Source organism: Oryx dammah, unplaced genomic scaffold (assembly GCF_014754425.2).
Source record: "Oryx dammah isolate SB20612 unplaced genomic scaffold, SCBI_Odam_1.1 HiC_scaffold_7, whole genome shotgun sequence".
NCBI classification, from domain to species: Eukaryota; Metazoa; Chordata; class Mammalia; order Artiodactyla; family Bovidae; genus Oryx; species Oryx dammah.
The window spans coordinates 14,580,017-14,605,784 of NW_024070191.1; the positions used below are offsets into that span (position 1 = coordinate 14,580,017).

General features: G+C 37.7%; 3 protein-coding genes across 4 annotated transcripts in view; 2 read left to right on the plus strand and 1 right to left on the minus strand.

Moving 5' to 3' along the window:
- The window catches only part of ANKRD37 (ankyrin repeat domain 37), a 16,761-nt gene extending 12,863 nt beyond the window's left edge, over positions 1–3,898 (plus strand). The window contains exon 5 of the mRNA XM_040243070.1: positions 3,681–3,898. Coding sequence (XP_040099004.1) covers positions 3,681–3,684 — 4 coding nt within the window. The 3' untranslated portion in view covers positions 3,685–3,898. The remainder of the gene's footprint in view (positions 1–3,680) is intronic.
- The window catches only part of UFSP2 (UFM1 specific peptidase 2), a 19,149-nt gene extending 10,086 nt beyond the window's left edge, over positions 1–9,063 (minus strand). The window contains exons 1-4 of the mRNA XM_040243066.1: positions 8,891–9,063; positions 5,911–5,989; positions 2,826–3,009; positions 2,678–2,744 (exon numbers count right to left, since the gene is read on the minus strand). Of these exons, the coding sequence (XP_040099000.1) occupies positions 2,678–2,744; positions 2,826–3,009; positions 5,911–5,989; positions 8,891–8,893 (333 nt within the window). The 5' untranslated portion in view covers positions 8,894–9,063. The remainder of the gene's footprint in view (positions 1–2,677; positions 2,745–2,825; positions 3,010–5,910; positions 5,990–8,890) is intronic.
- On the plus strand, positions 9,062–25,223 carry CUNH4orf47 (chromosome unknown C4orf47 homolog). 2 transcript variants are annotated; one of them, XM_040243067.1, is made up of 8 exons: positions 9,062–9,419; positions 13,943–14,128; positions 15,217–15,436; positions 16,810–16,947; positions 17,042–17,117; positions 18,738–18,917; positions 22,983–23,149; positions 24,773–24,859. In XM_040243067.1, the coding sequence occupies exons 2-8, from the start codon at positions 14,029–14,031 to the stop codon at positions 24,819–24,821; spliced, it is 930 nt and encodes a 309-aa protein (XP_040099001.1). In that variant the 5' UTR covers positions 9,062–9,419; positions 13,943–14,028; the 3' UTR covers positions 24,822–24,859. The 2 variants fall into 2 exon arrangements, with proteins under 2 accessions (XP_040099001.1, XP_040099002.1); XM_040243068.1 differs by lacking the exon at positions 22,983–23,149 and having other exon boundaries at positions 9,330–9,419; positions 24,773–25,223.
- Positions 25,224–25,768: the final 545 nt, after the last annotated feature.

The following is a 25,768-nucleotide window of genomic DNA, read 5'->3' on the forward strand; positions in this document are numbered from 1 at the left end:
CCACTCCAGTACTCTTGCCTGGAAAATCCCATGGACGGAGGAGCCTGGTAGGCTGCAGTCCATGGGGTCACTAGGAGTCGGACACGACTGAGCGACTTCATTTTCACTTTTCACCTTCATGCATTGGAGAAGGAAATGGCAACCCACTCCAGTGTTCTTGCATGGAGAATCCCAGGGACAGGGGAGCCTGTTGGGCTGCTGTCTCTGGGGTCGAACAGAGTCAGACATGACTGAAGCGACTTAGCAGCAGCAGCAGCAAACTATATTACAGTAAATTATTTAAAAGCACAATTTTTAGCTTAAAGAAAAATTCTTCTCTGCTTCAAAATAATCTGAGGAGAGGCATAGAGTGAGTGGGAAGTGAAGATGAAACCAGACTGATCACATATCCAGAAACATTAAAAGTTCACTATGGTTCATTGTACTATATTTGTATAGATTTAAAATTTTCCAAAAAAATGAATAAACAAGATACAATACCACACATCAGGACAACTTTTAAACGTGTTATGACTATATACCTCTGCTCTAAAAACATACTAATGTCAATCTATGCCAAAACCAATACAGAATTGTAAAGTAAAAATTAAAAATAAATAAATAAATTAAAAAAAAAAAAAGAAACTTAAAAAATAAATAAATAAATAAATAAATAAAAAATAAAAAAAAAAAATAAAAACATACTAATAATGGACTGTATTAGAAGGTTTGATTTTGATAGTGGTATGGAAAAACAATTCTGAAAATGCTTTCTGTATATTAAACAAATTTAGCAAAATATTAAGAGTACTGGAAGCCAGGTTTCTCACCAGGAAAAGGTTAGGAATTGTGTGAGACTGAAGTAGAACTGGAGGTATATGATGTACATGGGTAAATATTGATGTGTGCGTTCTATATGTATAGTATGTATGCATACATGTCTGCCTTCCTTGGGGAAATGGCTGATTCTTGAGATGAAACAGCAAAAGTACGTGAACCTGGAACATCCTTGGAAGAAAGTAGGAAGTATTCAAAAGTACAGTATCAAGAGGACACTGGAGCCAGCATAAAGTTTCTCTTGGCCAAATTAGAAAATATGAGCATCAAAACAACTGATGATAGTTAACAGACAACTCACTGCATAAAACAGGAATCCATGCTTCCACGCAGTTAATACACAGCGAAAAGGAAAAGCTCTTCCTTACAGTACAAAGTCATCTTGTACATGTGAAAGCAAACAAGACTTAGGAAAAAATCACCACTTTGCAACCATCAGATTAATGCTAGATTCTGACAACAATTATCAGTTGATGTTAGAAGTGTTGGGTAAAAACTTGATGAGGAATAGGATATATACAAAAACTCAAAGCATCTTCCCACAAGATACCTTCTAATTATCAGGGCAAAAAATAGGACCCTCACAGTGGAGAAAAGTGGCAGTTACCACATTAAGTGATCAACGTTAACGTCATTGATATGAGAACCAACTAAGTATATGCCTCTTTCATACGATGTGCTGAGGACATCGTTACTTCTTTGGTATTCCTATCAACAATGACCACCTGAACCTACCATAAGGTGGCCTAGAACAAACTCAAACCCAATCTGAGAAACATTCTACAAAATAACTGACCTGTAACCCTCAAGATGTCAACCTCCTGCTGCTACTGCTACTAAGTCGCTTCAGTCGTGTCCGACTCTGTGCGGCCCCACAGACAGCAGCCCACCAGGCTCCCCCGTCCCTGGGATTCTCCAGGCAAGAACACTGGAGTGGGTTGCCATTTCCTTCTCCAATGCATGAAGGTGAAAAGTGAAAGTGAAGTCGCTCAGTCATGTCTGACTCTTAGCGACCCCATGGACTGCAGCCTACCAGGCTCCTCCGTCCATGGGATTTTCCAGGCAAGAGTACTGGAGTGGGGTGCCATTGCCTTCCTCCAATGTCTGGTAACTCTCAAATCCTTATCCAAAGCCCATAGTTTTTTTGTACATTCCACATTTAAAAATCTCACAGCTCAGGTCAACACCTCACTGGTGTCTCAAACACAGTATGACCAACACTGACCTCATGTCTTCCCCATCTCCCATCTTCACCCAAGCAAAAAGCTGGTCATCTCACATCCAATTAGTCTCCCAAGTACAATCCTTCTCATTCCCTAAACATTTCTTATATCCATTCCCTTCTCTTTATTATTATAGCTACTGGTTTTGTTCAGAGTCCCCTGAGTGGTCTCTGTCCACATCTCCAGCCTCATGTCCACTCTATTATTCTTACTAGTCTGGAAAAATGCTACAGTCATATTAAATATTAACTTTCTACAGCTTCCTGCCTTGAAGTAGCTGCTCCGGTTTTCATCTCTAATACCTGGCAAAGTTTGTGGCACGTGAGTACTGGTTCAAAAATCAACAGAACCAAAACTGTGAAGAAAAGTGAATCGCTTATCCTTTACTATTTCATACAGCATAATGGGTCACTGTCAAGTTTCAGAATGATTCCTTTTTAAGTAACTGGTAAACATACTCAAGGACAAAAGTTTAGATATATAAAACAGAGGTATAATCTTGGGCATGTCACTTAATCTTTCTGGACTTGAATCATCTGATCTGTAAAAAAAAAAATAAGAACTTTCTAAGATCTCACTCAACTCCAAATTCAAGGGCTGAAAATTTTTATCACTAAGAAGACAGGTGATTTGCTTACCATGTCTGATAACTTTTTATCTTTCTTCTTCATGAATTTTCGTTTTGTATCTTCTTCCTGTTCAAATCTAAAATTTTAATATACGGAGATATTTATAATATGAAATGATATTGTAAAGACATTTCCAGCAATCTTCAAGCATACTCACTGAATAAAGCGCATTATGTTCTTACAGGCAGAAGTATCGGTCAGCTCTCCTGGAATGGTGTTCATGTCACTGTTAGGCCATATGTACACTGAACTATGGCAAATTCTGAACACAAGGGCATTTGAAGAAAGCTTGGTTGACAGGTCACTCAGTACATGTTTTAGTGCATTCTTGATAAAAATTTCTAAATTAAAAGAACACAAATAGAAGTTAATATGAAAAACTGTAAACTTTTCAACATGAAGGCATCCAAGCACACAGATGTAGAGCACAGTAAAAGTGACCCCCAAATACCCATTCCTCAGATTCAATAATGTAAAAAAAGTTTGTCTTTAAAAAAATGGAGATAAAATTCATAGACCAGAAAATTCGTTTTTTTAATGTGTACAATTCAGTTGCTTTTAGTATACCACAAGGTTTACAATCATCACTATCTAATCCCAGAACATTCCGTCACCCCCAAATAAACCCTGGACTTCCCAGCAGTCATTCCCCAGCCCCCTGCACTTACTCATGGCAATCACTAACCTACTTTTGGTCTCTATAAACTGGCTTACTCTGGACACTTCATATGAATAAAATCACACATTTTGTGGCCTTTTGTGTCTGGCTTCTTTCACTCAGCCTAATATTTTCAAGATTCAACCAACTGTGAATCCATCCCTAGCATGAAATAGCACTTCACTCTTTTTTATGACTAAATAATATTCTATTATATGAACAGAACATACTCTGTTTATTCATTTGTAAGCTGATACACATTTGGGTTGTGTCTATCTTTTAGCTATCATGAATAATGGTTTTACAAATATTTGTGCAGAAGTCAGTGTGTGGATATGTCTTTCATTCTTTTAGGTAATAACCCAGAAGGAACTGCTGGATCATATGGTGACTCTCTTTTTGTGGATCTGTCAAACTGCTTTCTAGAGGAATTGCATCCTTTTACCCTCCCATCAGCGATGGATGAGGATTCCAATTACTCTCAAAATACCATATTACTTACAGAAATAAAACTTGACTGAGATTTGAATTTCTTAGTAGTTCTCTTCCTCACACTATATCCCACTAAGACTGTACAAAGTATTGTGTTCTTAACTCATGTTCTTTTTCCCCTCTATGTGGTATGTCATCAACCTGGTATTTGTCTGACTTCATTTTCAATGATTTCCTTTTTACTTAATAGAATTTTTTGAATATAAAAACCATTTTCATAGTTCCAGAGTCAAAACTATATAAAAAGATACATCTGAAGAAGACAATATTTAAATATTTTTCCGAGTTTTATATTCCTAAATCCTAAACCTATTTAACTCTGTGGTTAAAATATTTAACTATCACATCGATATCTTGATAAATAAATACCTTGAAGTTGTGGGAGAGAAAGATTACTTATAACAAGTCAGATATAAAGGCATCCTAATATGTTTCAGAAATCCAAATTTAAAGATTTATAGTTTCACTACAAAAGACAAACATAATTCCTGGATTTACCTTCTGTCCATCCCTGAAGACCATGAAATATCTAAATAATTGTGATGTCTTTAAAGTTAAGCACCTCTGTTCTCAGTATTTCCTCATTAATGATTCCCTTCAAGGAGTGTTTCAAAGAGTTGGGTACAGCAGGGGGAATACTATAAAGTCAGAAGACAAGCTCAAATACATCAATTATTTGGGTAAAAAGTATGTGCAGTCCCTATTTACATTTGAAATTACATCATTATGTCTGTTGACTGATAGATGAGTTATAGTTATTGCAGTTAAGTTCATAGCAAAGGAAAACTTTCAATTTGTAGCGAGCTGTAAAATGTAAGGCTTTATCCACACAAGTAACACACTGTGTGGGAGCTCAGTAGTTAAGTCATGTCCGGCTCTTTGTGACACCATGGACTACAGCCTCGCCAGGCTCCTGTCTATGGGATCTTCCAGGCAAGAATACCAGAGTGATCTGCCATTTTCTTCTCTAGAGGATCTTCCCAAGTCAGGGATCCAACCCATGTCTCCTGCATTGATGGATAGATTCTTCACCACTGAGCCACCAGGGAAGCCCAAGAAACAATACTTTACTGATAAGATAGGCTTAAAAATGAGTTTGACTTAGTTCTTGCAAAATCATTCTCATCTTGATTGCACATTAGAGAATCAACTAAAAAACTTACTGATGCCCAAGTCTCTGTCCTTGAGACTTACTTTATTTGCTTGGGGAGTGGGGATCAGAATGTGGACCAACACAGAAAACAATTTTTTAATATGAAGGGATGGGTCAGAAAGACCATCTTGCATTCTTTCCCCTTCTCTTTCCAAGGGGCCAGTAAATAATCATCAGCTGCTAACCTTGAAGGAACTCTGACACTGTTTATTCCTGACCTTTCTGAACTTCTCTGTGGCTCCTGACACCCTTGATCATACTCTTCTTGAGTGATTTCATCTAATACAAGGCATTAACTATCATCCTTGGGATATACTAAGTTCTCTATCTCCAATTCTGACCACTCTCCCCCAAGTTTCAGACTCAAATTACCAATTGCCTGCTGCGAATTCACACTTGATGTACTGTGGCATTTCAAATGAAACACATCTCAAACACAGCTCCTTATCATCCTCCTCTGATATCCTTTAGCTTGGTTTGTGGCAGCAGTCAGAAACAGGAAGACATCCTAGAGTTTGGTTTATACCAACACTGCTGATTTTTCTCCCATAGAACCTGCCTGCCATTCTGAAACCACACGACCTCAAGAGAATGGGTTCTGGAGTCTTAGGGTTATGGACTATTTAAATCTGCAAAGTGTAAGTCTAGCTGTCTCATTTACAGTATGCTCAGGGTGGATATTTATATTTATTGTGACAATTTTCTTGGAGAGGGCAATAAAGCTTCTTAAGTAAGGGGACACCTTAATGTGCAGAGGAGCCCCATGGGCTAAGCAGTGGTGGGGAATGCAGCATCTAAATCCAATTCATATCACTTACTATTTGACTTTAGACAGTTTATTCATCCCCACACTCAGTTTCATTTGCAAAATGGGGAGAATCTCACCATATTTCACTGTCGCTTTTATAGTAAAAAATGAGAGTATCTTGGAAGACCTACCATTAGGAGTAGCTAGCTGAAAAGCTAGATCAAGGCCACCTCTTATTCTGAAGAGTATATCCATAGTCTCTGAAATAACCTAAGACAAATAAAACCAAAATTTCATTGTAAAACAAAAGAAACTCATCTTTATATAAATTAGAATATAACTGAATTTAGATTAAGGCATAAATTAACTGTGACTTTTCAAATTATTTTCTGAGTTAATTCCTTGCTTTATGGAGAAAAACACAACACCATAAATTCTGTATTAGAGATTCTCAGCCTTTGTTCCACATTGAAATCACCTGAGGATTTTAAAGTACCCATTCCTAGGCTACACTCCCAGAGATTCTGATAAATTGGTCTGGGGAGGATATTTAAAAACTCTTCTATATCAGTGATTCTAAAGGAAAAAGGTTGAGGACCACACTGCTCTGGGACAGTATTTCTAAATTATAGTCTTCACAATCATAGGGTTTAACAATGCCATGAAAAGATCAACGGTCAAGAAATGGTTTAAGAATGGGACAGGAACACTGAACCTATTATGATAACAACTGGTGGGCAAGACAATGAAAGGAAACTAATATATCACTGATGGTGGAAGTATAAACTCTTAGAATCCATCATAGGGCGATGTGGCAATAAGAATCAAAAGCCTTACATTCACATTCTTGGTCTAGTAATTTTGCATATAGAAATTTAATCTAAGGAAATCTGCAAAACACACAAAGATTAGTGTATACGAATATTAGCCTGTCAACAAGAGGAAACCAATTAAATAATTACAAACATTATACAGCAATGAAAAATCATGCTTTATGTGAATATTTAATGCTGTAGGAAAATGCCTGCAACTTATAAAGGGGAAAAAAAAGCACTTGTAAAATGAAATTATTAGCAGTTCTTAATTTGGGTCCATATGTTGAGTTTCATGTAGTTGATGACATATGACAAAAGACGTATCATTTTGCTTGGGGAGAAGGGTGGGAAAGAGGGAGGCAACCTCTGGGAAAAGGTTTCAAAGATTTCATCAGATTCTCAAAATATGCCCCAAACAAGATGAAGAACCATACTACACAGTAAGAGTCCTTTTTTAACTAAATCAGTAAGTAGTACATTTACTGAGCTCTTAAAAAAGTAGAGGCCACTATGCTAAATGACTGGACATATACCAACTTGGATACTCGAAATAGGTACCATTACTATTTTTCTCATTTATAATCTCTGTCACATTGTTCCAAAGGCAACTGCTTCTATTTTTCAAATTATAACCTACTGAAAGTCCATGCCCTTCGCCCCAGTTATACTTCTTGGAATTTATCCTAAAGAAATAATCAAGAAAGTTCAGGACAAAGTTAGCTTGAATGCTGTCCACTTCTCATACTGTTGTTCATCACAGCAAAAAACAAACAAAAAAAATCCCACCTAAATTGCTATCAATAAGAATCTATTAAGTATAAGAAGTTGGTTAAATACTATATACCTATTTGAATAAAAAATATTTAATGGCACTGAAAGATACTAAGGATAAAAGTTAGCAAGAGCAACACTTAACTGTGACTTTCTGTATGACCTTGTAACTAATCACTCAAGTGTGTCTTTTCTGTAATACTGGAAAAATATACATCACAGGGTTGTTCTGAAGGCTCCATAGAGATCTTATGTGAACACACTAGAATCTCCTTACACTTCTGAATTGAGACTCTCTCTGAAGAAATAATATTTAAACTGAGATCTGAGGGGTAAGTAGGTAAGAGTATACCAAAGGAAATACTCCAAAGAACATTCCAAATTCTAAAGTAAAGATAGGGGTGAAGGTGGCCAAGCCTTTCCCAGGCAGAGGCTCTGACTGTGAAGGCCTGCTTAAAAGACCACTTGAGACCAGAACAGAGGGTTAGATCTCATGATGCCAAGGACAAGAATAACTAGAGACTGTGATGATTGACAACCATTTAGGTGTCAGTCGTGTCCGACTCTTTGTGACCCCATGGACTATACAGTCAGGCCAAGAATGCTGGAGTGGGTAGCTGTTCCCTTCCCTAGGGGATCTTCCCAACCCAGGGATCAAACCCAGGTCTCCCGCGTTGCAGGCAGATTCTTAACCAGCTGAGCTACAAGGGAAGCCCAAGAATACTGGAGTAGGTAGCCTATCCCTTCTCCAGAGGATCTTCCCGACCCAGGGATTGAACCGGGGTCTCCTGCATTGCAGGCGGAGTCTTTACCAACAGAGCTATCAGGGAAGCCCCTGTAGATTCCATAGGATTTGGTCACCGAACAGATGTTCAGGAGCTGCGAAGAGGCCGATGTCAAGGATGATTTCCAGGTGTCTGGCATGAACAACGGTGCGGTGAGTGGTGGGGCAATGACCCGAGACGGGGTCGCTGGAGGAAGAGCAGGGTGAGGTGGGTATGGTTAAGTCAGTTTTGAACTTGCTGAGTTTAAAATATATATGGGCCAACCAAGTGGAGGTACAGTTAGTAGACATGCGGCTCTGGAGCTCAGAATACATCTCTAAGCTAGAGATACAAATTCTGGAGAAAGCACAGGGTGTAAAGAAAGGTACTGAACACACATCCAGGGATCCCAGACTGCAGCAGAACCTGCCTAAGCAGTCAGGGGGAAACCAGGGAAGTGTTACCACCACACTGCCGAGAGAACAAGAGTTACGTGCGAAGTTACTCTTCTCCATGTCCACCCTTTCTTCGAAACCTTCAAAAACGTCTCATGATTCCCTCGTTCTCAAAATGCACGCCCAAGGGAAAGGTGCAGGGAGCGCAGTGGAGCCGGGCAGTCGAAGGTCGTCCGGGGGCGGCTTCCCTCCGGCCCTACCGGGAGGGGCCAGGCCGAGGACGAGAAGGCCCAGAACAAGGCCCGGACCACCGGTCCCCGGCAGTCCCAGTTCTTTCAAGGGCCGCAGAGCCCCACTCGCAGGTAGCTAGTGAGGTCGGAGGTGACCACGCAGGAGTCGGTGGCGGACTGGGGGGGTAATACTCACCATATCAGCTACGTGGCGCCGACAGCAACCCCGAGGTCCGCCCACCGCTCAGGAGGCTGGCTCGGAAGTGGTTCCGCCGGGGGGGCGGGATTTGGGAGGGCCGACTACCGTTCCCAACATGCTCTGCGGCGTGCGTCACTGGGCGTACCACCACTCCAGATCTCGCGGGGGGATAACGGGGCGGAGAGCGGAAGTCCTAACGAATGATGGACGCAGGTCCTCCGCATCCTCTTGACGTCTTTCTGTCTGTGTCTTCCTCGACCGTATGCGAACCCTGCACCTAGCCTCCCTCAACCTTCGTTCTCGGAATGGATTCTCCCGTAGCCGGGGCAACGCGCCGCGGACGTCTCCGCGTCTCGCCGAGCGTGCGGACCCGCTGCGTGGCGAAGTCCAGCGCGGGAATCGCTCGCGCGGGAGCCGCTTCGTGGCGCTGGTCGCTCTTGCAGCTTGGCTCGGACTGAAGCCTGGACAATCTGATCTCTGATCTTTGTACCCTTCTCCGAGGTGACTTGGTACTCGCAGCCATCAGGTACTGTCTTTTGGATACCTAGACCTCCGTTTCCCTGATGGGACATCATTTTCTCCAGAAGTTTTCTGTCCCTCCTTCATCCCCTAAGACACTTTATCAATAACTTTGGAAGGGTACTTGCTGTGTTCCACTGTGTTATACTTTATTGTCTTGTCTAAGAGTATAAGCTCTCTAACAGCAGTATCTATGCCTTTTAAAATCTGATTTATAACTTCTACCAGCAAGCCCTACTCAGAGGAGAGTTTTGCAAAACGTTAAATAAGTGAATGAAAAATTTTGCCAATGCTGCTCAAGAAGAGTTAAGTAGTGGAAAAATTCAAGGCAAAAACTCTCCTTTTGTTCCCTTTGCTTTCTTCTCTCTGTGTCACACTTCATTGGGCTCCTATCTTCCTGGAGCCCACAGTTTAGTGAGGGAAAACAGCAGTTAATTCAAGATCCCCTCAGACGGTAAAGCGTCTGCCTGCAGTGCGGGAAACCCGTGTTCGATTCCTGGGTTGGGCAGATCCTCTGGAGAAGGAAATGGCAACCCACTCCACTACTCTTGCCTGGAAAATTCCATGGACTGGGGAGCCTGGTGGGCTACAGTCCATGGGGTTGCAAAGAGTCGGACACGACTGAGCTACTTCACTTTCACTTTTCACAGTTCAGTTCAGTTCAGTCGCTCAGTCATGTCGGACTCTTTGCGACCCCATGAACCGCAGCACGCCAGGCCTCCCTGTCCATCACCAACTCCCGGAGTCCACCCAAACCCATGTCCATCGAGTCGATGATGCCATCCAACCATCTCATCCTCTGTTGTCCCCTTCTCATCCAGCCCTCAATCTTTCCCAGCATCAGGGTCTTTTTCAGTTAGTCAGCTGTTCGCATCAGGTGGCCAAAGTATTGGAGTTTCAGCCTCAACATCAGTCCTTCCTATGAACACCCAGGACTGATCTCCTTTAGGATGGACTGGTTGGATTTCCTTGCAGTCCAGGGGACTCGCAAAAGTCTTCTCCAACACCACAGTTCAAAAGGGTCAGTTCTTCAGTGCTCAGCTTTCTTTATAGTCCAACTCTCACATCCATACATGACCACTGGAAAAACCAAGTGAGGGAAAACAGCAGTTAATTCAAGATCCCTACAAGGTGAATGTAAAATAACCCAATATAAAATAAGCATCCATGATCAGGGGTTGGAGAGGGAAGTACATGGCGCTATGATGAAGTGAATTAAGGAAGTAAAGAATGAGCTAAACAATCAGAAGGATCAGTATTTATTGAGGAAAGAGCAGGGTAGGCACAGTGAAGTACCTGGTGAAAGTGAGACAGCATGTGCTAGTGTCCTGTGGTTGGAGAGGCCGACTTGAGAACTGAAAGACGATTGGAGCTTAGGTTCCAGGGAGAGGGGTTCCCATGGTGACAGATGAGGATGATAGTGGCCTTATGAGCCATTTAAAGGATTTGAGCCCCTGTAGCAGCACAGGAAGACTTTAAGGTTGCAGTGGAGATGGAGCCTTGAAATATGAAACAAATCGAATTAGTGCCCTCCAACTGACTGACGTTTAGTTTTAAAGCATAGGTGATCAGAGCTAGGATGGCAAGGAGGAGGAGAGGATGAGCCACAGATTCAAATAAGCAATCCTGTCATTGAAACAGCTTGCTCTAAATTCAAGGCAGAAGTTTCTTACCTTGGATTATAAACTGGGAAGTGTAAGCCGATGTTTGTTTTATTCATCACCCTATGTGTCCAGTACCTAGATCTAGTTGGTGCTTCAAAAATATTACCATGAAATGGAGGAAAGCATTCTTAGTTCTTTGGTCCAACTTTTTAGAACATGTCTAGTTAAAGGAAACATCCAAATACGTAGTTGCATATTTAGAGTGATATTTCAAGAACTCATAGTTGCAGTCTGCTCTTTAACAAATACTCTGAATTCTTTGTGGATTTTTGTTTTGCTCTTCTTCGTGTTTATCTTGCTGAGTCAGTTGTCCTCTCTTCCTATCCCCGTTGTGAACTGATTTCGCCAAGTGGCACATTTGTTATATACATTTAAACTTGAAAAAATTCAAGAATTATAGGGTAATGCCCTAGGTGTGTTGTGCATTCTGTAAAAGTAAGTTGTAATTTTTAATACAAGGGACAATGTAGTATGTTTAGATAGAAGGGTTTAAACTAAAAATGACTGCCTATATAATTAAGATCTTACAGTCAACTTTGAACTTCTCAAAAGAAGGATGTTGTTTATACAGTAATTATACCACACTGTAGAGTGCCTGATGAACTATGGAATGAGGTTAGTGACATTGTACAGGAGACAGGGATCAAGACCATCCCCATGGAAAAGAAATGCAAAAAGGCAAAGTGGCTGTCTGGCACTTACAAATAGCTGGGAAAAGAAGAGAGGCGAAAAGCAAAGGAGAAAAGGAAAGATATAAGCATCTGAATGCAGAGTTCCAAAGAATAGCAACAAGAGATAAGAAAGCCTTCTTCAGTGATCAATGCAAAGAAATAGAGAAAAAGAACAGAATGGGAAAGACTAGAGATCTCTTCAAGAAAATTAGAGATACCAAGGGAACATTTCATGCAAGGATGGGCTCGATAAAGGACAGAAATGGTCTGGACCTAACAGAGGCAGAAGATATTAAGAAGAGGTGGCAAGAATACACGGGAGAACTGTACAAAAAAGATCTTCACGACCCAGATAATCATGATGATGTGATCACTAATCTAGAACCAGACATCTTGGAAAATGAAGTCAAGTGGGCCTTAGAAAGCATCACTACGAACAAAGCTAGTGGAGGTGATGGAATTCCAATTGAGCTGTTTCAAATCCTAAAAGATGATGCTGTGAAAGTGCTGCACTCAATATGCCAGCAAATTTGGAAAACTCAGCAGTGGCCACAGGACTGGAAAAGGTCAGTTTTCATTCCAATTCCAAAGAAAGGCAATGCCAAAGAATGCTCAAACTCCCGCACAATTGCACTCATCTCACATGCTAGTAAAGGAATGCTCAAAATTCTCCAAGCCAGGCTTCAGCAATACATGAACCGCGAACTCCCTGATGTCCAAGCTGGTTTTAGAAAAAGCAGAGGAACCAGAGATCAAATTGCCAACATCTGCTGGATCATGGAAAAAGCAGGAGAGTTCCAGAAAAACATCTATTTCTGCTTTATTGACTATGCCAAAGCCTTTGACTGTGTGGATCACAATAAACTGTGGAAAATTCTGAAAGAGATGGGAATACCAGACCACCTGACTTGCCTCTTGAGAAATCTGTATGCGGGTCAGGAAAGAACAGTTAGAACTGGACATGGAACAACAGACTGGTTCCAAATAGGAAAAGGAGTACGTCAAGGCTGTATATTGTCACCCTGCTTATTTAACTTATATGCAGAGTACATCAGGAGAAATGCTGGACTGGAAGAAACACAAGCTGGAATCAGGATTTCTAGGAGAAATATCAATAACCTCAGATATGCAGATGACACCACCCTTATGGCAGAAAGTGAAGAGGAGCTAAAAAGCCTCTTGATGAAAGTGAAAGTGGAGAGCGAAAAAGTTGGCTTAAAGCTCAACATTCAGAAAACGAAGATCATGGCATCTGGTCCCATCACTTCATGGGAAAATAGATGGGGAAACTGGAAACTGTCAGACTTTATTTTTTGGGGCTCCAAAATCACTGCAGATGGTGACTGCAGCCATGAAATTAAAAGATGCTCACTCCTTGGAAGAAAAGTTATGACCAACCTAGATAGTATATTCAAAAGCAGAGACATTACTTTGCCGACTAAGGTCCATCTAGTCAAGGCTATGGTTTTTCCAGTGGTCATGTATGGATGTGAGAGTTGGACTGTGAAGAAGGCTGAGCGCCAAAGAATTGATGCTTTTGAACTGTGGTGTTGGAGAAGACTCTTGAGAGTCCCTTGCACTGCAAGGAGATCCAACCAGTCCATTCTGAAGGAGATCAACCCTGGGATTTCTTTGGAAGGAATGATGCTAAAGCTGAAACTCCAGTACTTTGGCCACCTCATGCAAAGAGTTGACTCATTGGAAAAGACTCTGATGCTGGGAGGGATTGGGGTGAGGAGGAGAAGGGGACGACCGAGGATGAGATGGCTGGATGGTATCATGGACTCGATGGACGTGAGTCTGAGTGAACTCCGGGAGATGGTGATGAACAGGGAGGCCTGGCGTGCTGCGATTCATGGGGTCGCAAAGAGTCGGACACGACTGAGTGACTGAACTGAACTGAACTGTACCATCATAATATTACCGTTTGTGACAGATGAATGGCAGTGCCACAGATAAACATTTCTTTGTAATTTGTGGGTATTTCAGCTGGAGACTAAGGGGAAAGTTCATGGTGATAATTTTGAATCTCCATTATTCCCCCTCAGCCCCACAGAGTAGATTCTTTCCCCATATATAGCTTGGGACGATTGTTTTATGATGTAATTATGTGCATGTTAACTCTCAAGACTGAAACTATTCGGGACTGAAAGTTAGAATCACCTTTTCCCTAAATTTTCTCCTGTATTTTTCAGTGTAGAGTAGAATTTTGCTATAGAAGTAGCACTAAGAAGCCCGCTGAAGTCACCAACATAGAGCACACAGCCAACAGGGAGCAACCATGCCTGCGGAAGGAGGGAAGACTGACATGGAGAGGATTGGCCTCTTCAGTGAGATGGAATATATCACTGTGGGGGATAAATATGTGTCACAGTTTAATCGTAAGTATAGTTTGGTTTTCTTTACAGCCTAAGAGTGGATGTTCCCTCTATAAAATTTTGATTTTAATGTTTGTTAAATGATCTTTTTCAATGGTCTGTATTTTAAAGCTTTAGGTATAAAGTTGAAAACACCTGGGAAATGTCAGTAGCGGTAAGAGAGAACTTTTTTTTTGCAAGATCAGGAAGCTCGTTTTCTTGGACAATCTTACCTTCATATATTCTTCTCATAGGTATTTGTATTTGTTTTCAAGGTGCATGGCAGTTTTCTCCCAGAATATTTTTTTTGTTTGTTGTCTAGTCGCTAAGTTGTGTTCGACTCTTTTGCAAGCCTATGGACTGTAGCCCTCCAGTCTCCTCTGTCTGTGGGATTTCTCAGACAAGAATGCTAGAGTGAGTTGCCATTTCCTTCTCCAGGGAATCTTCTGGGCCCAGGAATCGCCCCAATGTCCTGTCGCTCCTGCCCTGGCAGGCAGATTCTTTACCACTGGCACCCCACCTGGAAAGCCCAAAAAGGGAATCACAACCATGACAGGACTGAACCATTGGCTTTTTTTTCCCTTAGTAGGGACACTCTGCTATACAAATAGCGTTTACACTCACATCTAAAATGGCCATCCATGATCACTTTCTTGAAAATGAAGTGCCAAATAAATACCTGAGAGACTTTTAGAAGTCATAAATAAAACAATAAAAAAGAATACGCTGATACGGAACATCTCTAAGATAAATTGTTAAAAAGGCAAGATGCAAAACAGTTTCCTGTGGGAAAGCATTGGATTCAGTGACCTGTAAGGCATCTTCCAGCTCTCAGATTCAGAGTTTAAGAGAATCTCAATCTAATTATTAAACTGTTTTATGGAAATGCCTTATTTCTTATTGTCAGTGAAGCCTTTGATATGGATCTTTCAGTGACCATTTTGAAACAGCATTTAAGAGCTCAAAACTCATTGGGTCAAATCACATTTTGAAACTTTTCTCTGTTGACCTGGAGTTCTAGTGGCAAGGATCAGGAAAGTTTTCTATTATTTTTCATGTCCTTTTATTAATGGTAAGCTCAAAATTGTCATATTCCTATTTTATCTTTAAAGGACCTTTTAATGAAGCTGCAAGCAAAAATAGACAGATGCTACCTGGGGGATCCAAAGAAATGTCCAATCTCCAGGCAGGTTATTTTGATCCCCATTTTGCAAGGATTTTTGAAGGTGAAAGCTATGTCAATCCGAATCAAGTGAGGAGACGGTACATGATGGAGGAAGCCAAAAAAAATCTAAGCAAAGCTTTCCTCCCCAGCAGTGGAGAGAAAAAGCCGTAAGTATTGGGGAGAAAATCTTAAATCTATCTCCTGCATCACTCTCTCTCCTGCAGCCTAAATGGTTGATTTTTCTGTAGGACTTACTTATGTATGACTCATTTTTTGAAGTGTGACTTTTAGGTTAAGTTTGTCTTAGATGGAGACAGTTATATTGGGTGATTTAAGTTGCAGGGTAATTGATTAAGTAGATTCTCATTGTCACATTAAATTTTTAGTCATCTATGTCACTATTTTCTATCTATTAGTTTATACTAATAAAGCCAACTAAATAATGAAAATAAGTTTTAGTTGAAAATCTTGCAGTAGTCAGACTACAAAAAAAATTGCCTTGGGTCATCCTGTCTGTGGCCTTGACTATTTTTTCTGCTTTTTAAAACTTTAAAAAAGTATAAATAAAAAATGTGAAATTAGGAGAAATCTTTTTTGGGTAAAAAGGATAATTTATCAAAGGTACATTGTTTAAAAATCATGATGAAGTTACATGTAGGGGTTTAACAGTATTTTAGTTGTAAAAATTGTCAGGATAAGTTTCTTTTTTTTTTAACCTTTAAATCCTTAAGCTGATAAAATCATATAATCTATGTGATATACTATAGCTGAGTTTTATAATATGATGTTAATTCACACTCAGTAACATTGACCCTCAATCTAGAGTTTATGACAGATGAGGATTAGTTGAAAAATAATTTTGTGATTTTGAGATTAGTAAAGCTTCAGTCTTCCAAGTTAAATTGTCTTTATTAAGAGTAGAGAATGTCTTCTTTTCTGTTATTATAGTTTATCTTTTCCTACCTTTGTACCCTTTGGAGAAGTGTGAACTATTTATTATTATTATTATTATTACTACTTTTTTTGGGTTTCTTACTTTTCTTCTTAGATGTAAATTCCATTGTGTATTTTGGGGGCTACTACTTTATTTCTTTTTCATGTAACATATGTATTTTATTCTTTAAACAACTTTTCCTGTTCAACTTTCCCATCCCCTGAAACTAATATAATATTGTCAATAAACTATGCTTAAATAAAAAATAATTTTAGAAAAAGCACAGCGGAAGAACACACAAAGGGTCTATTTATTCTTGTGGTTAACTGAACTAATGTAAACTCTTCTATCCTCCTAGAGATTGCTAAAGCTTTGTTTATGTAGAACATTTAAAATGGAATTTTTGACTTTGAATAATAGGGAAAATTAGGTTAAAAAAATAACAAGAGTTTTTTTTTTTTTCTTACCGAAGTTAGGCAAGTCAAATCTACTGCGTATATTTTGCTCCTCTTTCAATAATATTTTATAAATTTTGGTAAAATACATATAACACAAAGTTCACTATTTGAACTTGCTTCTTTTTGTTCTTGTTACACTGTATTTAAGCTGTGGATTAGGAAGTTACTATGGAACCATAGGGGGACCAGTCCCATTTTTCAGTGCTCAGTCTAAACCCAAAGAAAAATATGAGCCACCTGGAAAGAATTTATACACAAACCCAGGAAAGAAAGGAACTGGATATGGGTAAGATATTTCAATACTTTCATATCATTTGTTTTGAATTTTAAAAATTTAATTTCTGAACCCTGAAGTCATCATCGTTGTTTTCCTTCTTTAGCTATGCAAATGTTACCATAGGGAAGCAGTTTTCACACTCTTCTGATCTCTACGATGCAGCAAAACTAAATACCAAGGTAAAGGAATCTCTTGTAACTTATTTCAATCTTTCTCTTATTTAATTGACTTAGAGAATTCACTTGTGATCCAATTAGGGTTTATTTTGTTTTATCTATTTGTATTATGTGGGCAATGGCAGATTGATGTTTAGGAATTGTAATAATTTTACCATTTTGATTTTAGATTCCCTGGATGAGCTTTAATTTCTGCTATAGTTTATCTTCCATCTCTCTAAACTAGCTGTGAGACTTCTGTCAGCATGGCCTGATCAACTCCACTCTATTTTGATTCTAAGCATTGTATCCTAATCCTTAGCTGTATTCCCAACACATCCTAATATTTTGTGCCTGAGAAAGTAGTGGTAGTCCTTTTGGGCTGATCAGGCCATTACGGTGAGTGAACAGAATGGAAGAGTATTGGGGAGAAGGGAAGATGTGGAGACTAGAAAAGGATATAAGTTTTTAAATTTTTGGGTTTTTTTCAGCATGCAGTCTTCAGTAATTTTGGCTGTGGTGACTTTAAATGGTAGTGAGATAGATGGAGGAGGGCATGGCAACCCACTCCAGTATTCTTGCCTGAAGAACCCGCATGGATAGAGGAGCCTAGCGGGCTGTAATCCATACAGTCACACGGAGTCGGACATGACTGAAGTGACTTAGCATGCATGCATGCATGAGATAGAAGAATAGTAGCCAATTTTGCAAATGGGCATGTCCAAACCCAGGAAAAGTTTTCTATTAAATTGAGCAGAAACCTTTGTCATTTGAAAATAGTCATCTCTTGTTTCTATGTATGGACTCTTCACTTTATATAAGATTCTATGTAAACTAGTTCTTACATAGAATAGAATAATATATTCTATAGGAATGTTAATACCTAATATATAAATACATACAAGGCAGTTTTATCAATAGCTTAGTAATTAGTCTTTCATCCTAAGTTTATGGATATAAGATACTTTTCTCTCTTTAGAATAAAACTCTTTCATTCCTCATTTAGAACTTACTATTCATAAGTCAAAAATTTTATGTCCCTGAATTTTTCTAAAATAATATTGTAACCTAAAAGTGTTGTAATGTAAAATGTAAGTATTCCTTATTCTTAGGAGAAAAGCTGACATTTCTTTGAAGGCCTACCATGTGCCAGGTACTTTGAACACATAATCGCATTTAATCTTTTATCATAGCATTAAGGGTCAGGGGGATGTTATGATCGTCATTTATAGTTGAAGAAAATGTGACACTAAAAGGGTCAGTAATTCTCCCAGTGTCCCTGGGAAATGCCAGAAAGCAGGAAGGAGTTAGGGTTTGAACTAGAAACTGACTTTTGTTTTTAATGCATTCTATCATATTATAGATAGTTAATAAAGATTTGCTCAAGTGATATATCTATATACATCAAATAAATTTATATTCAAGATGAACAATCATAGCTGTGCTTCTTCCTAAGCAAGCATATCTTTTGTATCATAAAGATAGAACATAGCAAAGGAATGTTTCAAAAAAATGAACCCAGAAGTATATACTTAAAAAATCTGCACGCTTATGTTAAAATTTAAAGTTAAATTAACTTTACGTTACTTGCAGTGTTGAGTAATTTTTGCTATCTAATGTAATTTCAAACTCCTTAATTTACAGAAAGAGAATGAAGAACATCATCGTTTACTTAAAGGGACAGCTTTCAAATTAAATCTTTACCCAAGGGAATATTTTGATACCAATCCTTACATATCTGAGAAACCTTTACCACCAATTAAAAAAGTAGAGAAGAAAGAAACAGTTGGAAACCCTTTTAAGCCCTCTTCTCCTGGTAAAAAGGTAAGTTAAAGTTTTTAGAATGAAAAAATATTAAGCATCATAAAGAAATGTTGCCTCTTGCTGTCATATTATTTTATTTCCCATTTGTTTATATTCGTGCCATGAATCATGAAACCTGTTTTGATGAAATTATGAAAAGTCATAGAATGTGGATACCATAAGGAATAATGATGCCCTTATGAAATAATTATTACTCATCTCTAAAGTATTTTAATTTACAATGAATTTTCTAAGCACCTGTCTAGATCTTAGGTGTAGTTTTTCTCAAAACCATAAAAAGTCAGACCATATTTAGTTTTTGAAGGGTGATTAAAATGAACTGTCTTCCTTCTGCTGAGGTTTACAAGTGTGAATAAAAATAAAAATCTCCCTTACAGTTTATAGACTTAGTTTATACCTTAGGTTATTTTTTGTGTGTGTGAATTGTGTGTTCCTTTTACTTGGAAATGTTCTATTAAGACATTTGTCTTTTTCATATTGATCTGTAAAATCTTTTCATATATTAAGGATATTGTTTTATCATTTGTGTTGAAAATAATTATTCTAGTCTATTGAATCTTTGGTTATAGTATTCTGTGCTATTCAGAAATAGCAATAATGATTTATCATTATAAAATATAAACTTTATAATGATAAAATCATATAAAATAATGATTTTATGAGTCCTCTGTGCTGAGTTTATGTCATTCTCAGAATGCCTTTCCTTCCCAGCAACATTAGTGAAATATGCATTCTTGATTTCTTAACTAGTCTTATCCTTTTACATTTAAATTTTCATCTGGAATATATTTTGATGGAAAGAACAAGGTAAGGATCCAGCTTTTATCTTTTTCAAAATTCAGTTTTATGGACAGAAGGATGCTTTCAGGGGAGGATATGTTCCATATCTTGATTGCCTTTGTGGTTTCAAGGGTGTATCAGTCAGTCAGTTCAGTCACTCAGTCGTGTCTGACTCTTTACAACCCCATGGACTGCAGCATGCCAGGCCTTCTTGTCCATCACCAACTTCTGGAGTTTACCCAGACTCATGTCCATTGAGTCCGTGATCCCATCCAACCATCTCATCGTCTGTTGTCCCCTTTTCCTCCTGCCCTCAATCTTTCCCAGCATCAGGGTCTTTTCAAACGAGTCAGCTCTTCACATCAGGCGGCCATAGTATTGGAGTTTCAGCTTCAGCATCAGTCCTTCCAATGAACACCAGGCCTGATCTCCTTTAGGATGGACTGGTTGGATTTCCTTGCAATCCAAGGGACTCTCAGGAGTCTTCTCCAACACCACAGTTCAAAAGCATCAATTCTTCAGCACTCAGCTTTCTTCATAGTCCAATTCTCACATCCATATATGACTCCTGGAAAAATCACATCTGTCAAAACTCACAGAATCTATAAACTTAAAATGGATGCAGCTTATTATACTTAGACTTAAATTTTTTTTTTAAAGAGCCAGTTGTTCCTGATCTCACAGATGGAATAATTAACACCCCTGTTTTGAAATGCCACTTTATCAAATCAAAATTCGCATTTTTAGTGTTTTTTCCCCTGAATTTTCATTCTATTTAATTGATGTTTATTTCTACCAGTACCAAACTATTTTTAATTATTATTGCATTTTAATATTGGGTGGTCTAGTTTCTTCTTATTATTCTTTAAATAAGTTTATATGACTGTTTCCCAGTAGTTATTATTTAGAACTTTGGAATTATTTTGTGAAGTTCTGGGGAAAAAAAGACCTTTGGTGTTTTGCTCTAAAATGAGATCTTTAGATTTTAGCTTGTATTAGCATTTTTATACTTTGAATCTTCTTATCTAGAATTAAGCTACTCACAGAAACCTTTATTTGTCTTGTAGATTTTTATATTTTCTTTCACATAGATTTATGTATCATATTTATTCTTATTTTAAGGTCCTGGTCAATAGTTTCTTTTCCCCATCAATTCACTTATATTATTTGTTCTTATTAAAACATCTGATTTTTTAAAGTAACTGGCACTTTATTAAATTTTATATTCTAATAGGTATTTCATTGATTCTCTTTGGATCTTTAGATATATGATTATATTATCTGCAAATAATTTTGCTCCTTCCTTTCCAATATTTCTCTCTCTCATGTCATGCTTGTGCCCAATGTTTAGACATGATATGAGGATCATGGGAATACCTCTAGCGTTCATGTTTAAATAAATAAGACTAAATCAGGAATGTTTGTAGAATTATGTTGAATGTTTTGGTATAATCTATCTAGACCATCTTGTTTTTCTCCATTCACTTATTATAAGGTGAGTAAAAATAATAGATTTCTTGAAATGATTCTCACTTGACTGTGTTGTATTAATCTTTAAGTGTAATACTGTGTTTTATTTGCTAATATTTTATTAAGTATTTTTGCATCAATTATTTTAAGTGTTGTGACTGGTCTATATTTTTACATTCCTTGTTCTATTTTGATATAAGTAGATGCTAGCATCTTAAAGTAAGAGTTTAATAGCATCAAATATATCTTTTCCTTGAAAATTTAAAAGACTTCTCATAGTAAGTGTTCTGAGCTTAATTTCTTACATGATGTCCATCTATTTTCTGTAGGCGTCCTCCCTTTGAGTCACTTTGACAATATTTTTCTTTGAGAACCATTCATTTAATTCAGATTTTCAAATTTGTCAGTGTAGGGGTGTAACAAAATATTGTCTTACAGTTTTTGATATTCCATATATTGTATAGGTTTTTTCCACCTGTTTCTCAATCTATATAATGTAGATTTACCTGTTAATTTTTTAAGCATCATCTGGTGAGTTGGTTTACTTACCATATATATTTTTCTATTTTCTAATCATCTGTTTTGCTTTTACATCAATTAATTAATCAATTGTATTTTCTTTAGATTCCTTATTATTTATTGCTTTTAAACTAATCCATATGTCTCAATCTTTATAACTTGAAAAATTACAACTATATCTTCCAAATAAATCACATTTTCTTATATATCTGGCTTAGACACTGCAAGAGAAAGGATGCCTAATTAAATGGATTATTGTGATTGAATAGAGTTTTCTTGGTGACCATATATGATGAAAATCCTGTTGATATGTATCAGTTTAAAAAGTTAAAGCAAATGTTTGTTTTGCATATAGGTCAAAAATGATTGACTTTTCTTAATACATTATAAAAAAAGTACACTATATGGTACAGTTATTCCTCAGTATCAATGGGGGATTGGTTTCAAGACCACTGCCCCCTCCCCCCAGAATACCAAAATTCAAGGGTGCTCAGGTCCCTTACATAAAATGGCCTAGAATTTGCATGTAACCTTTGCACATCCTCCTATATAATGTAAATCACCTCTAGACTACTTACAATATCTGATACAATGCAGATGCTATGTAAATAGTTTCCTGTGCATGTCAAGTTCAATTTTTCTTTGGGGGAACTTTCTGGAATTCTTTGTTTAAAAAATATTTTCACCCTTAGATTGGATGAATCTGAGGATGCAGACCTTGCTGGTGTGGAGGACTGATTGTGGATTATGTTTGCCTCTCACTCTCTTTTTCTATGTACTATTCCTTTATTTTTATTAAAAACTTTTTTTTCAATATCTTCCCCATCATTTACTGATGTTTACTGAATTCGTGTTGTGCCAGGCTTCCTTTTGGATAAACCTTACCTTTGGCCTCATCTCTCGTCCTCTGGTTCTGAACCCTAACTTCTTCCTGTATCAAAATACATGTGACCTGGCTCTCACTCCCTCAGGAATGGACTCACATCCTGTGTAGTTCATAGCCTGATCTGATAAACTCACTAGTATATTAACTGTTGGCAATAGTTGAGACTATTACCTTCTTATAACTATATGCATTTTAATAGAGAACTTTTGGAATTATAGTGTCTTAACCCATAAAATTGGTGGTAGGAAGACCCTTTGATGGTATTTGAATTAAACAGAATAAACAGTTTTCTTTAAATGTAAAACCAGCTCCATGTACAATACACAAATATGTATGACCTTTTTCACATCTAATTTTTGTTAGAAGCATTTTGACAGAACCACATTAAACTGTCTCATTTTTACTTGTAGGCTGGTGGAATGAAGGCAGGAACATTTGATCCTTACCCTTCACATTCTGCTGACCCTTACGTGGTTAAATTGAAAAGCCCATCCAGCAAAAGTGCTAAGGTTTTCCATCCACCAAGTGGACCAAAAAGCAGACCAGTTGAAAGTATAATGGCTTTGAATGTCAAAAGGTAGTGTTAGCTCATAAATTATTTCCAGCTTTTGGATTTCTTCAGAGTAATATCTTATATTTACATATACTTTCAAAAGTTGACAAATCTGGGTGACTGTAGAAATCTCAGCTTCTTCTTTATACCTACCCTCTCCTATAGAAGTTCTTTCCCATCTTCTGAAATTCTCAATTGAAAAAGCTTAATTTATCTGTACCAAACAGACAAAGGTTCAATCCCTGGGTTGGGAAGATCCCCTGGAGAAAGAAATGGCAACCTACTCCAGTATTCTTTTTTTTTTTAATTTATTTTTTTTTTACTCCAGTATTCTTGCCTGGAGAATCCCATGAACAGAGGAGCCTGGTGGGCTACAGTCCATAGGGTCACAAAGAGTTGGATATGACTGAAGTGACTTAGCATGCACATATATATATATATATATTTCACTTAGTAGTACATATTAACATTGTCTGTTTCTTAAAAGGATCTTTTGACTCATTAAATTATTATCTCTGTATAGGCCCCAGACTCTCAGTAATGTGTGGACTCTTAATGACACTTATTCTCTTTAACTATTAAATAACCCTCTATGAGAACTGGAAATATTCTGATTAATTAAAAATACTTTGAGGAAAAGCATATATTATTCATGTATCATAAAACTCGAATCTTTCCTAGGTTTTGAGCACTCTCAAAACTGAAAAGTTCTTAGAAGTTCGGAAGATAATTTAGAAAAGGACAGCCTGTCAGTTTTTTGTTACATGTGAAAGATCATAATTACTAAGAATTCATTTGATTCCCTTTCTGCCTATTCACTGAAAAAGTTTTAATGCCAATTTGACTAACTTACATATTTCTAACTTAATTGTAATCATACAGTGGATTAGGAAAAGGACATCAAATTCATATGCCTTTTGTAGAAACACTAGTACATCTTTATTACTTGTGGATAGTGATTGTAAAAACATCATTATTATAATCACGAAAGTAAGGCTGCCCCTTCATTATTTATATAGTTTAACTGTTGTCTATAGGAATATTTTTTTGCAGGCTAGTTGGTAGAGGATTCATTTGGGAAACAAAGATGTGGAGCCTTTTTTCCATGTCCTTTGACCTTTATCCTTTGACAACCGAACTGACAGTAAAGTTAGAATTTTTCTCAACACACTCACACTCAAATAAATGGAATTTTGTGGGGGGTGGGCAGGAGTGTGGTTTCAAGTTTTCTGGCTATCCAGAGAACAGATCTGAGAAAATGCTATGATGCTCTAGCACATATGTTTAAAGCAAAGAAAAAAAGTATCTGACTGTTCAGAAGTTTATCATTTGTTTAGTATTTTGAGTCTATTGAAATGTCTTTATTTTACATTATCACAAATATTATCCTAAATCAAGTTATAGCTTCTTTTAGCCTGATTTTAAAACTATGAGTAGTATTTAAAATTGGTCTCATAAACCAGTTTTTCCTCTTAAATTACATTTTAAAAGTATATCTGGTATACATGAAGCTTTTTCTTTCGTGAGAAAGTTTGGTTTTGTTTGGATTGTTAACTATTAATTGCAAAATGTTTTTTTTTTACAAGAATATACAGATCTATTACCTGTACATATCAAATTAAATATGCATTTATTTTCTAATTTTAGGGCACTAAATACGAAGAACTACAAGACTGCTTCAGTACAGTCCTATTAGCATCTGAAAGACAAATGACCTTACAGGTCCTGACTACCTAAAATACACTATCAAGTGCTCGTTATCTGAAAAAATATGTAAGATGTGTGGAACAAATAGCTCAAATATTTAGAAGAAATTTAAGACTGAGACCCTAATGCTCTTCCTTCTTTTCCTATTATTATATCAATAAATGACTAATATTTGTTAATAATTGCTCTGTTTCTCTATCTGTGTTTCTGAGGAGATGTTTAGGAATGTTTGAAACTGTTATAAAATCTCAAAGTGTACTCTTTCATTTGACATATTTTGCTCCTAACATTAAAAATATTGCCGAGTTGGAGGGTAGGGATGAAAATGGAGGCTGGAGGGGTAGAACGTGCACAAGGAATGCTTATTTTTCTATTAAGTGTTATTGTTTTTCTGGTTCAGTTCAGTTCAGTTCAGTCGCTCAGTCGTGTCCGACTCTTTGCGACCCCATGAATCGCAGCACGCCAGGCCTCCCTGTTCATCACCATCTCCCGGAGTTCACTCAGACTCACGTCCATCGAGTCCGTGATGCCATCCAGCCATCTCATCCTCAGTCATCCCCTTCTCCTCCTGCCCCCAATCCCTCCCAGCATCAGAGTTTTTTCCAATGAGTCAACTCTTCTCATGAGGTAGCCAAAGTACTGGAGTTTCAGCTTTAGCATCATTCCTTCCAAAGAAATTCCAGGGTTGATCTCCTTCAGAATGAACTGGTTGGATCTCCTTGCAGTCCAAGGGACTCTCAAGAGTCTTCTCCAACACCACGGTTCAAAAGCATCAATTCTTCGGCACTCAGCCTTCTTCACAGTCCAACTCTCACATCCATACATGACCATGGGAAAAACCATAGCCTTGACTAGATGGACCTTAGTCGGCAAAGTAATGTCTCTGGTTTTGAATACACTATCTAGGTTGGTATATAACTTTTCTTCCAAGGAATA